The sequence below is a fragment of the Hemitrygon akajei genome, chromosome 1, assembly GCF_048418815.1.
Source record: "Hemitrygon akajei chromosome 1, sHemAka1.3, whole genome shotgun sequence".
Classification (NCBI taxonomy): Eukaryota; Metazoa; Chordata; class Chondrichthyes; order Myliobatiformes; family Dasyatidae; genus Hemitrygon; species Hemitrygon akajei.
The window spans coordinates 153938076-153950328 of record NC_133124.1 but is presented as its reverse complement, the minus strand read 5'-3'; the positions used below and the strand labels follow the sequence as shown (position 1 = coordinate 153950328).

Below are 12253 nucleotides of genomic sequence, written 5' to 3'. Positions count from 1 at the left end.
TGTTGCCGGGACTTGAGAAACTGAGTTACAGAGAAAGGTTGAATTGGTTAGGATTTTATTCCCTGGAGCATAGAAGAATGAGGGGAGATTTGATAGAGGTATATAAAATTATGATGGGTATAGATAGAGTGAATGCAAGCAGGCTTTTTCCACTGAGGCTAGCGGAAAAAAAACCCCAGAGGACATGGGTTAAGGATGAAGGGGGAAAAAGTTTAAAGGGAACATTGCGGGGGCTTCTTTACAGAGAGTGGTGGGAGTGTGGAATGAGCTGCCAGATGAAGTTGTAAATGCGGGCTCATTTTTAACATTTAAGAAAAACTTGGACAGGTACATGGATGAGAGGGGTATGGAGGGATATGGTCCAGGTGCAGGTCAGTGGGACTTGGCAGAAAAATGGTTCAGCACAGCCAAGAAGGGCAGAAAGGCCTGTTTCTGTGCTGTAATGTTCTATGGTTCTAATAATTTCTCCCTTCCTGTTTTGACTCAATAGACAAGGCCTCCACAATCTGCTCCCTTTCTGCAACTGTCAAACTATCCCTGATTAGCAATGCCACTCCCCACCTCCCTGTTCCTTGCTCAGTGTCTCTGTATGCTGCAAGTACTTGCACACCAACTGTCCACCCTCTGATTCCCACCCCCCCCGCCAAATTCGTTTTCAGCCTCTCCAAGTCTACCAACTGATTGCTTCTGCCTACACCATACGCATCTGTAATGTATATGTAAGAGCCCCTTGATCACCTCTATCGCACATCAGCACCTCAGGCAGTGCATTCCAGGCACCCAGCACTATGTGAAAAACAAAACTGCCCTGTAAATCTACATTTAATTTTACTCTCACCTTAAGGTTAGGGTGGATAACAAATTAAAGCTGGAGATAGAAAAGGCGTGTCAGAAGGACAATGTCATGATAATCGTTGGGGATTTTAACATGAAAATGGATTGGGAATACCAGGTCAGTACTGGACCTCAAGAGAGAATTTGTAGAATGTCTAAGGGATGGCTTTTTAGAACAGCATGTTGTTGAGCCCAGAAGGGGATCGGCTGTGCTGGATTGGGTGTTGTGCAATGATCCAGATGTAATATGAGTGCTTAAGGTTAAGAAACCCTTAGGGAACAGTGATCACAATATGATTCAGTTCACTTTGAAATTTGAGAAGGAGAAACTAAATTCCAATATGTCGGTATTTCAGTGGAATAAAGGAAATTACAATGGCATGAGAGAGGAACTGGTCAAAGTTGACTGGAAAAGGACACTAGCAAGGACAGCAGAGCAGCAAAGGCTGGAGTTTCTGCAAAAAAAATGAGGGAAGTGCAAGGCAGATACATTCCAAAGAAGAAGAAATTTTCGAATGGAAGGAGGACACTACTGTGGCTGACAAGTGAAGTCAGAGCCAAAATAAAAACAAAAGAGGGCATACAGGAAGCCAAAGGTGGTGGGAAGATAGAGGATTGGGAAGTTTTTAAAAACTTGAAGGAAACTAAGAAGGTCATTAGGAAGAAAAAGATGAATTATGAAAGGAAGCTGATGACTAATATCAAAGAAGATACTACAAGCTTTTTAAAGTATATAAAATGTAAAAAAAAGTCAAGGGTAGATGGAGGACCAATAGAAAATGACACTGGAGATATTGTAATGAGAGATGCAGAGATGGCAGAGGAACTGAGTACGTACTTTACATCAGTCTTCAGTGGAAGTCATCTGCAGTGTGCCAGACATTCAAGAGAGTCAGGGAAGTGAAGTATGTTCAACGAAAGTTACAACTGAGAAGGTTCTCAGGAAGCTTAATGGTCTGAGGGTGGATAAATCTTCTGGACCTGTTGAAATGCACCCTAGGGTTCTGAAGGAAGTAGCTGGAAAGAATGTGGAGGCATTAACAATGATCTTTCAAGAATCGACAGATTTTGGCATTGTACTGGATGACTGGAAAATTGCAAATGTTACTCCGCTACTTAAGAAGGGTGGGAGGCAGCAGAAAGGAAACTATCGACCAGTTAGCCTGACATCAGGGGTTGGGAAGATGTTGGAATCAATTGTTAGGGATGAGATTACGGAGTACTTGGAAGCACATGACGAGATAGACCAAAGTCAGCATGGTTTCCTGAAAGGAAAAATCTTGCCTGACTAACCTACTGCAATTTTTTGAGGAAATTACAAGCAGGGTAGTCAAAGGAGATGCAGTGGATGTAGTGTACTTGGATTTTCAGAAAGCCTTTGAATGAGGCTGCTAACAAGGTAAGAGCCCCTGGAATTACAGGGAAGTTACTAGCATGGGTGGAGCACTGGTTGACTGGCAGAAAATAGAGAGTAGGAATAAAGGGATCCTATTCTGGCTGGCTGTTTGTTACCAGTGGAATTTCACAGGGCTCAGTGTTGGAACCACTGCTTTTTATGATGTATGTCAATGATTTGGGTTATGGGATTAATGAATTTGTGACTAAATTTGCCGATGATACAAAGATAGGTGGAGGAGCGGGTAGTGTTGAGGAAACAGAGCCTGCAGAGACTTAGATGGTTTAGGAGAATGGGCAAAGAAGTGGCAAATGAAATACAATGTTGGCTAGTGTATGGTCATGCACTTTGGTGGAAGAAATAAAGAAGCAGACTATTTAGATGGGGAGAGAATTCAAAATGCAGAGATGCAAAGGGACTTGGGAGTCCTTGTGCAGGATACCCTAAAGGTTAACCTCCACGTTGAGTCAGTGGTGAAGAAGGCGAATGCAATGTTGGCATTCATTTCTACAGTTATAGAATATAACAGCAGGGAGGTGATGTTGAGGCTCTATAAGGCACTCGTGAGACCACACTTGGAGTGGTGTGCAGAGTTTTGGGCTCCTTATTTTAGAAAGGATATACTGATATTGGAGAAGGTTCAGAGAAGATTCACGAGAACAATTCCAGGAATGAAAGGGTTACTGTATGAGGAGCGTCTGGCAGCTCTTGGGCTCTAGTCCCTGGAGTTTAGGAGAGCAAGGGGGGAAATCTCAGAGAAACATTCCGAATGTTAAAAGGCCTGAACAGATTAGATATATTAGATATGGCAAAGTTATTTCCCATGGCAGGGGAGTCTAGGACAAGAGGGCACGACTTCAGAATTGAAGAATATCCATTTAGAACAGAAATGTGGAGAAATTACTTTAGTCTGAGGGTGGTGAATCTGTGGAATTTGTTGCCACGAGCGGCTGTGGAGGCCAAGTCATTGGGTGCAATTAAGGTACAGATAGATAGGTTCTTGATTAAGCAGGGCATCAAAGGGTATGGGGAGTAGGCGGGAGAGTGGGGATGACTGGAAGAATTAGATCAGCTCATGATTGAATGGTGGAGCAGACTCAATGGGCCGAGTGGCCTACGTCTCATCTCATGGTCTTAAATTCATGCTCTCTAGTATTAGAGATTTCATTCCTGGGAAAACCATTTTAGCTGTCTTTTTCCTTACATAATCTCATAAACCTCTAAAAGATCTCCCTTTAGCCTCTCTTGCTCCAGAGAAAACAACCCAAGATTTTCTAAACTCTCCTTCTGGCAAATGCAGTGACCAGAAATGAAGGGAATACTCCAGATGCAGTCTAAACTGAGTTTTATAAAACAGCAAAATAACTCGTGTCTTGAAATGAGTGCCCTAACTAATAAAGGCAAGCATGCTATTTGTTACCACCTTATCAAACTCTGCAACCAATTTCAAGGAGCTATGGACATGGATCCCAGTTTCCCTCGTAAAACTGAACTATGCAAGTAGGACCTGACTTGCCCTTCATAAAGCCATGCTGACGGTCTATAATTAGCCCATGATTTTCCAAATGCTTGCAACTCCTACCTCTCATATTCCTTTCCAATAGCTTCCTCGCTACTGATTTTAGATTCACCAGTCTACAATTTACAGCATTAATCCTATTTCCCTTCTTGAAAATTAGTAATGGTTTATTATTGTCACATGTACCAAGATACGATGAAAAGATTGTCTTGCATACTGTTCATACAAAGCAAATTACACAAAATGTAGAGGTAGAATAAAGAATAGCAATAACAATTCAGAATAAGGTATAAAAGCTACAAAATAAAGTGCAAGATGAAAACAAGTAGATTGGACGTCAAGTCCATTTCATTGTACAAGAGGTGTGTCTTTAACAGCGGAATAAAAGCTGCTGTTGAGCTTGGTAGTTAAGTGTTCTCATAATGGAACAACATTAAGGTACAAGTTCAATCATTTTAAATCTCCACATAACTGAAGCAATTTACCTCCTTTTCTTGTTCCATGGTTCCATCCACTTTACGAATTTGTTCTGTTAACATTTTCAAATCATTTGCTTTGTCATCTATCATGGCCTGAACCTAGATGAGAAAAATTACATTCAGCAGAAAACTCTCACTTAACCCATCCAGACAAATTCTGCATAGAGTGCTTCACTGAATTTATAATGATCTTCATACTTGTTCGTTGGCCTCTTGCACATTCATCAGCTTATTTCTCAAGTGTTGCATTTCTTTATTTTGCTCCTTTAAAAGTGCCACTAGGTCATGCTGCAAAAATAATGACAGGTCACATGAAACTAAAAGATTATTATAACAGAATTCTTTTGATCTTTCAGTCTAGTTTAAAAATCCAAAAATGCCATCTTGAATTGTAATTAATTCAGTGTACTCCCCATATTTTAAATTTGCTTCTTAACACACAATTGTCCTGCTTGGAGACACACTCTATCACTTCACATTCACGTTATAGCATCTATACCAAAATGCCTCCTCACTTAATTTCTGGAAACAATGTCTATCCTCTCCTTGCACTTTTTAATAACTTCTTGTTATTGTAAGAAAAACACATTGGAAATAAATGACAAACAACTGATGGTGTGTTATAGGAATTGGTGCTTGATCCTTTGCAGTTTGTGACATAGATTAACAATTTGAATATGAATGTAGGAGGTATAATTAGTACATTGCAGATGGCACAAGAATTAGTGGTGTTGTGAATAACAAGCCATATTGTTTAACAATATTACAGAAACGATTGGAAAATTGTGTGAAGCGTTAATGATGGAATTTAATGCATTTTGGGAGGTCAAATCCCAAGAGTTAGGAGCATTTATGTACAGAGACACCTTGGGGTTAAATTCTGCGGTGACCTGAAAGCAGCAACATAGACGGATTGATAGGGTACAACAATAGGCATATAGGATGCTTGCCTTCATCAGCTGCAGCATAGAATATAGGAGCTAGGAGATCACTTCACAGCTTAGTAAAACATCTCTTAGGCCACATTTGGAATATTGTGCATAGTTATCCAATTACTATCCTTCCTTGTTTGCCTTCCGAAAATGTATCACCTCGCAGTTCTTGGGATTAACTTCCATTTGGCACTGCTATGTCCAATGTCCCATCTGATTAACAACCTACTTGGACAACTTTTCCCACTATCTGCAAGACAAACATCTCATTATCTGCATAAAGCTGGCCATTTAGACCACCAGAGCCATGCCAGCTCCTATAACCTTATTCAGATAGATCTAAACCAATAGCTGCAAAAGTGTATATAGTCGGCCCTCCTTATCTGCGGGGGATTGATTCCGGGACCCCCTGCGGACACCAAAAAACGTAGATGCTCAAGTACCTTATTTAGCCTGTCTCAGTGCGGTGGACTTTAGGACCCGGTGCAGCTCAGGACCTGCCGCCCACAGTGTTTCTGTTCCGTTGACGGAAAACGATCACGATTGAAAATAAGGTAGAAATAATAGTGATCGGAAAGAGGTGAAACGCCATCGGTCATTAGAAAAGCATTAGGCTACAGTCGGTCAACGATCGGAACAATTTTAAAGGATAAAGTGAGAATAATGCAGCATGTGAAAGGTCCTGCCCCGATGAAAGCTACAATTATTACTAAGCAACGCAGTGGTTTAATTATTGAAATACATACGTTTCTTAAGTGTTTTATATGCATAAAAAGGAAAAAATATACTAAGACAAACGTTTGACTGACGCCAAACAATACTGGATGTACCTATTCCGACTTACTTATAATACCAAATACAAAGTAAATGCTATGTAAATAGTTGTTATACTGTATTGTTTAGGGAATAATGACAAGAAAAAAAGTTTGTATGTGCTCAAACAACAAGTACTGGAGAGAGAACTTCCGGGTTTTCCTGATCCGCGGTTGGTCGAATTCACGCATGTGGAACCCGCAGATAAGGAGGACTGTAATCTGTGCAATGTCAAAATGTGACTTATTTCAGTAAATTAAATACACAACAATCCAAATTGCATAAAGTAAATGATAAGAAGATACACCCAGCCTTCAGATTTATTTATCACCTGTAGATCAGAACATACAGTGAAATGCATCACTCGTGTTAACAACCGGGATGCTCGGGGTGTGACTGAGGCAGCCTGCAAGTGTTGCCATTTCCTAGCACCAACACAGCATGCCCACAATGCCTGGCAGAACACCACAAAACACAAGCAACAAAATAACAGCAAAAACAAGCTTCTTTCTTCCCTCTCACCCACAATCACTGCCAGTTCTCCAACTTAACCCTGGAACACCTGGACAACAAAGATGCATACATCAGGATGCTCTTCATCAACTTCAGCTCAGCATTCAATGCTATCATCCCCTCAAAACTAATCAATAAGCTTCAATTCCTATGCCTCAGTACCCCTGGGTGCAATTGGATCCTTGATTACCTCACTTGCAGAACTCAGTTCAGATTGGCAACAACATCTCCACAACTTCCATCAGCTCAGGTGCAGCACAAGGCTGGATACTTAATCCTCTGCTCTACTCACGTCATACTTATGACTGTGAGGCCATGCTCAGCTACAACTCCATAATTAAGTTTACTGACAACGCCACTGTCGTTGGTCAAATCACAAATTAGGAGGGAGATTGAAAATCTGGCTGAGTGGTGCCATAACAACCTCCCTCTCAATGTTAGCAAGACCAAGGAGATTGATTATTAACTTCAGGAGGAAGAAATTGGAGGTCCATGAGCCAGCCCTGATCAGGGCATCATAGGTAGAGAGGATCAGCAACTTGAAATTTCTCTGTGTTATCATTGCAGAGGATCTGTCTGGGTCCAGCACGAAAGTGCTAATATGAAGAAAGTCTGGCAACGTCTCTACATCCTCAGTTTGCAAAGATTTGGCATGACATCTAAAACTTCTATAGATGTGTGGTGAACAGTATATTCACTGGTTGCTTCACGGCCCGGTATGGAAACACCAATGCCTTTGAATGGAAAATCCTATGAAAAGTAGTGGATATGGCCCAGTCCATCACAGGTAAAAGTCCTCCCCCTACTGAGCACATCTACACAGAGTGCTATAGCAAAACAACAGTATCCATTCTCAAGGACCCCCCACTCTGTTCTCACTGCTGCCATCAGGAAGGTGGTACAGGAGTTTCAGGACCCACACGACCAGGTTCAGGAACAGTTATTACCCCTCAACCATCAGACTCTTGCATCAGAGGGGATAACTTCACTTGACCCCAACACTGAACTGTTCCCACTACCCGTTTCACTTTCAAGGACCCCTCATGTCATATTTCTGATATTCATTAGGTTTTTGTTTCTTTTGTATTTGCACAGTTTGTTGTCTTTTGCACGTTGGTTGTTTGTCCTGTTGGGTGCAGTCTTTCATTAATTCTTCTGTATTTCTTAGATTTATTGTGTATGCCCGTAAGAAATGAATCTCAGGATTGTATATGGTGACATATGTATTTTGATAATATATTTACAGTCGGCCCTCCTTATCCGCGAGTTCTGCATACGCGGAAACCAACTGTGGATGGGGAAAACCCGGAAGTTCTCTTGTTGTTTGAGCGTGTAGACTATTTTTTCTTGTCATTATTCCCTAAACAATACAGTATAACAACTATTTACACAGTATTTACATTGTATTAGGTATTATAAGTAATCTAGAGATGATTTAAAAGTACAGGCAGTCCCCGGGTTATGAATGAGCTCTGTTCCTGAGTCCATCTTTAAGTCGGATTTTAAGTCGAAATAGGTACATCCGGTATTATTTAGCGTCAGTTAGTAAAACGTTTTTCATAGCATATATTTTACCTTTCTATGCATATAAAACACTTAAGAAACATTGCTTAGTAATCATTGTAGCTTTTATCGGGGCAGGGCCTTTCACATGCTCCATTAAAATTGTTCCGATCGTTGACCGACTGTAGCCTAACGCTTTTCCAATGACGTTTCACCTCTTTCTGATTGCTTTATTATTTCCACCTTATTTTCAATCGTGATCATGATTACTTTCGTGAACAGAAACACTGTGGATTCAGAGCTCCGCCAGGTCCTAAAGTCCACCGCACTGAAAGAGGTTAAATAAAGTCCGGGGTTCCGCTGGGTCCTAAAGACACCGCATTGAGACAGGTTAAATAAGGGACTTGAGCATCCGCGATTTTTGGTATCCGCGGGGGGGCGGGGCGGGTCCCAGAACCAATGTCCCAGAGGAGCATTCTCTTGAGGAGGACTGACTGTACTTTTGAACTTGGAACTTCAGGACTAGTCTTGGGACCTCTAGGCTTCAACTTCTGGACCTTCTGGTATTGACCCCTGGACTAGACAATGACAGGAACCGAATTCCAGACTCTTTCTCTGGGCTTGCCAGCTGCCCAGCCCTCGTGCCTCCTGCTCACACAGACATCCAATCCTGAGACTAACTTGGGACAGCCTGACAACCTCAGTTATCTTCCGACATTTGTCCGCATCACTGACCATAGAGTGCAGAGTGGAAACCTAGTCTCCAGATATCCTTCATCCCAATGTCCACATCTCTGGAGTTTGAACACAAGTGGAGCAGCAAAGTACACATTGTTGGACTTCAAGGGCAAATCAAGGCCTAGTTTCCAGATGTCCTTTGTCAGCCATCCCCATTACTAGGCTTCAAACACGGAGCAGAGGCCTGATCTCTATCTCCTTAACATCCCTGTCCCTAGAAACAAATCTGACCTTTAACTTTACCAAACTACTATCCCTAAATCCTAACCTAACCACTAACACCCTTCTCTATCCCCAAGTTCATCCCTATGAATTAAAAAGGAAATAGCAGAGACGGCAGCTTAACTGGAACCTCAATAAATCATTGGTGAGGTCTCAGCTGGAGTATGTCCATGCATTACACTCAGTGAGAATGTTACAGTTTTGTAGCGGTTCAGAGAACTAGGAGAATGGAACCATATATAATGACCAGTCAAGTTTGAGGTGCAAGAATTCATGGAGGTCAATGTAGTAAAAAGACTACAGCACTGAAACAGGCCCTTCAGCCCACTTAGTCCATGCTGAACTATTATTCTGCACAGCCCCATCAATCTGCACCCAGACCATTGCCCTCCATACATCCATGTACTTGCCCAAACTTCTCTTAAATGTTGAAATCGAACCTGCACCTACCATTTCTGCTGGTACACTGACTGAGTGGAGTTCCCTCTCATGGCCCCTTAAATATTTCACCCTTAACCTATGACCTCTATGACCATTTACAAGTAAAATAAATTTTGCTAATGACAGAAACATAGCTTGGGTGAACAAATTTTACTGTCATTTGCAAAAGAGTAAGAAGAGATTTATTTGCATTCTGTTGGATATTCTTTTTCAGACAGATAAGTGGAAGAAAAAAGGACATCAAGATGGCTATCTTTTTGCACACTGTTTGGAAAACTGGTGGCAAAAGTAGTGCAATTACTTAAGTTATCCAGAGCGATGAGATCTGGTGTACTGAGTACAGCATTATGATAGGAAATGTGTTAATAAAGTGAAAGCTTTCCAGGGAAATCTTTAATAAACTAATACCTAGAAAAGGCAGTATGTGGTAGATGTTCAGTACAGAACAAGATGATGCTGTGCTAAACTAACAAAATCTGGACTAAGGACTCATCCAGTGAACTCTTACCTATAAAATATTTCTCTGGTAATAAAACACACTGTGAGATAGCTGCTCCACATACTACTTCAAAGAAATAAAGCGATTCGTCTCTTCTGTATTAATCATCTGATTCAATTTTTTTATCATTCCCTTATTGCTACATTACAAAGTAATATATGCTAATCACATTAGTTAGACTTGGCAATGTAAAAGTATTATAAAATACTTTACTCTTATTGTTAGGGTCTTTTGTAAGAAATCCCTTTTCCCTGAGGCAATATCCATGAGACTTATCTCAAAATCTCGTCCTCGAGCATTTTCCGCTGTTTTGGGGATTAGTTTGAGCTTCCGAGCCATTGTATGATACTCCTGTAGTTTGATTTCCAGCTAAATGAAAGGCAACAACAAAAGGTGATTAATAGATCAATCACAGGATTAATATCAATGAAAAGTTTTAAAAGATACAGTTAGCATGCCACTTGGGTTCACAAACTGTTAGACCATACGACATCGAAGCAGAATCAGAGCATTCGAGTCTGCTCTGCCATTCCACTGTGGCTGATTTATTACCCCTCTCAACCCGATTCCCTTGTTTCCTTCCGATGATCTTTGCCACCTTGAGTAACCAGTAATCTATCAACCTCCACCTTAAATATACCCAATTGGTTGGCCTACAAATGAATAACATCCACTGACTCTCCTGTCTATCATGCCTGTTATTTCCACAAAGAATTCCAACAGAATTCACTAAAGGAAACCATGCTGACTTTGACTTATTTTCTCATGTGCCTACAATTACCCTGAAACCAACAATATCTTTCAATCACTGAAGTCAGACTAACTGATCTATAATTTTCTTTCTTCTGCCTCCCTCCCTTCTTAAAGAGTGCCATTTGCAATTTTCCAGTCCACCAGACCATAGGACATAGGAGCAGAATTAGGCCATTCAGCCCATTGAGTCTGCTCTGTCATTCCATCAGGACTGATCCCAGAGCCCACTCAACTCCATACACCTGCCTTCCTCTTTGATAGCCTGACTGATCAGGAAACTATCAACTTCTGCTTTAAATATAACCATAGACTTGGTCTCCACCACAGCCTCTGGCAAAGCATTCAACAGATTCACAACTCTGACTAAAAAAATTCCTCCTTACTTCTGTTCTAAAAGGTTGCCACAAAACTTTGAGTTTGTGCCCTTGTTCTGGGTATCTTCACCAAAGGAAACATCCTCTCGATATCCACCTTATCTAGTCCTTTCAACATTTGGTAGATTTCAATGAGATTCCCTCTGCATTCTTCTCAATTCCAGACAGCACAGGCTGCCAAGCGCTCCTTATATGTTGACCCCTTCAGCCTGTCTTGGCCCAAAAAGGCGACTGTACTCTTTTCCATAGATGTTATCTGGCCCGCTAAGTTCCACCAGCATTTTGTGTGTTGCCCTCATTTCATCTTTTCCCTTCTTATAGCTTTTTAGTTCCCTTTTGTTGGATTTTAAAAGCTTCCCAATTATCCAACACCCCACTCACTTTTGCTGCCTTATATGCCCTATCCTTGGGTTTTATGCAATCCTTAAATTCCCTTGTCAGCCACGGTTGCCTACCCCTGCCATTTAAGAACAACTTCTTTGGGACATATCTATCCTGCATTTTGTAAACTATTCCCAGAAACTTCAACCACCTCTGCTCTGCTGTCATTCCCACCAGTATCCCCCTCTTATCCACCTGGGCAAGCTCCTCTTTCATGCCTTTGTTCCATTACTGATACATGTGACTTGACCTTCTCTCTCTCAAATTGCTCTGAATTCAATCATATTATGATACTGCCCTCTAAGGGTTCCTTTACGTTAAGCTCCCTAATAAGACCTGGGTTATTACACAACACCCAATCTAAGATAGCCTTTCCCTGAGTAGGCTCAAGCACAAGCTGCTCTAAAAAGCCTTCTCATAGACATCCAACAAATTTTCTCTCATGATCTGATACCAACCTCATTTTTCCAATTCCCTTGCACATTGATGTTCCCATTACAATTGTGACATTGTCATTATTAAACAACTTTTCCAGCACCCTTTGCAATCTCAACCCCACATCCTGGCAACAATTCAGAGGCCTATCTGATTCCCATGTTATTTTTACTCTTGCAATTTAACGTCACCCAAAGATTCAATATTCTCTGACCTTGTCACCTCTTTCTAAAGATGCAATTCCATCTCTTACCAACAGAATCACATCACCACCTCTGCCTTCCTGCCTGCCCTTTCAATACAAAGTATATCCTTTGATGTTAAGCTCCCAACTATGGCCTTCTTTCAGCCACGACTCTGATGCCCATGTTATACCAAACGATCTCTAATTGTGCCACAAGTTCATCTACCTTATTCCGAA

The 12253-nt window shown here is 41.2% G+C and overlaps 1 protein-coding gene across 1 annotated transcript in view; it reads right to left on the bottom strand.

The window, feature by feature from the left end:
• Positions 1-12253, bottom strand: part of ndc80 (NDC80 kinetochore complex component) — a 120376-nt gene that overhangs the window by 23508 nt on the left and 84615 nt on the right. The window contains exons 12-14 of the mRNA XM_073053023.1: positions 10103-10258; positions 4427-4516; positions 4235-4327 (exon numbers count right to left, since the gene is read on the bottom strand). Coding sequence (XP_072909124.1) covers positions 4235-4327; positions 4427-4516; positions 10103-10258 — 339 coding nt within the window. The remainder of the gene's footprint in view (positions 1-4234; positions 4328-4426; positions 4517-10102; positions 10259-12253) is intronic.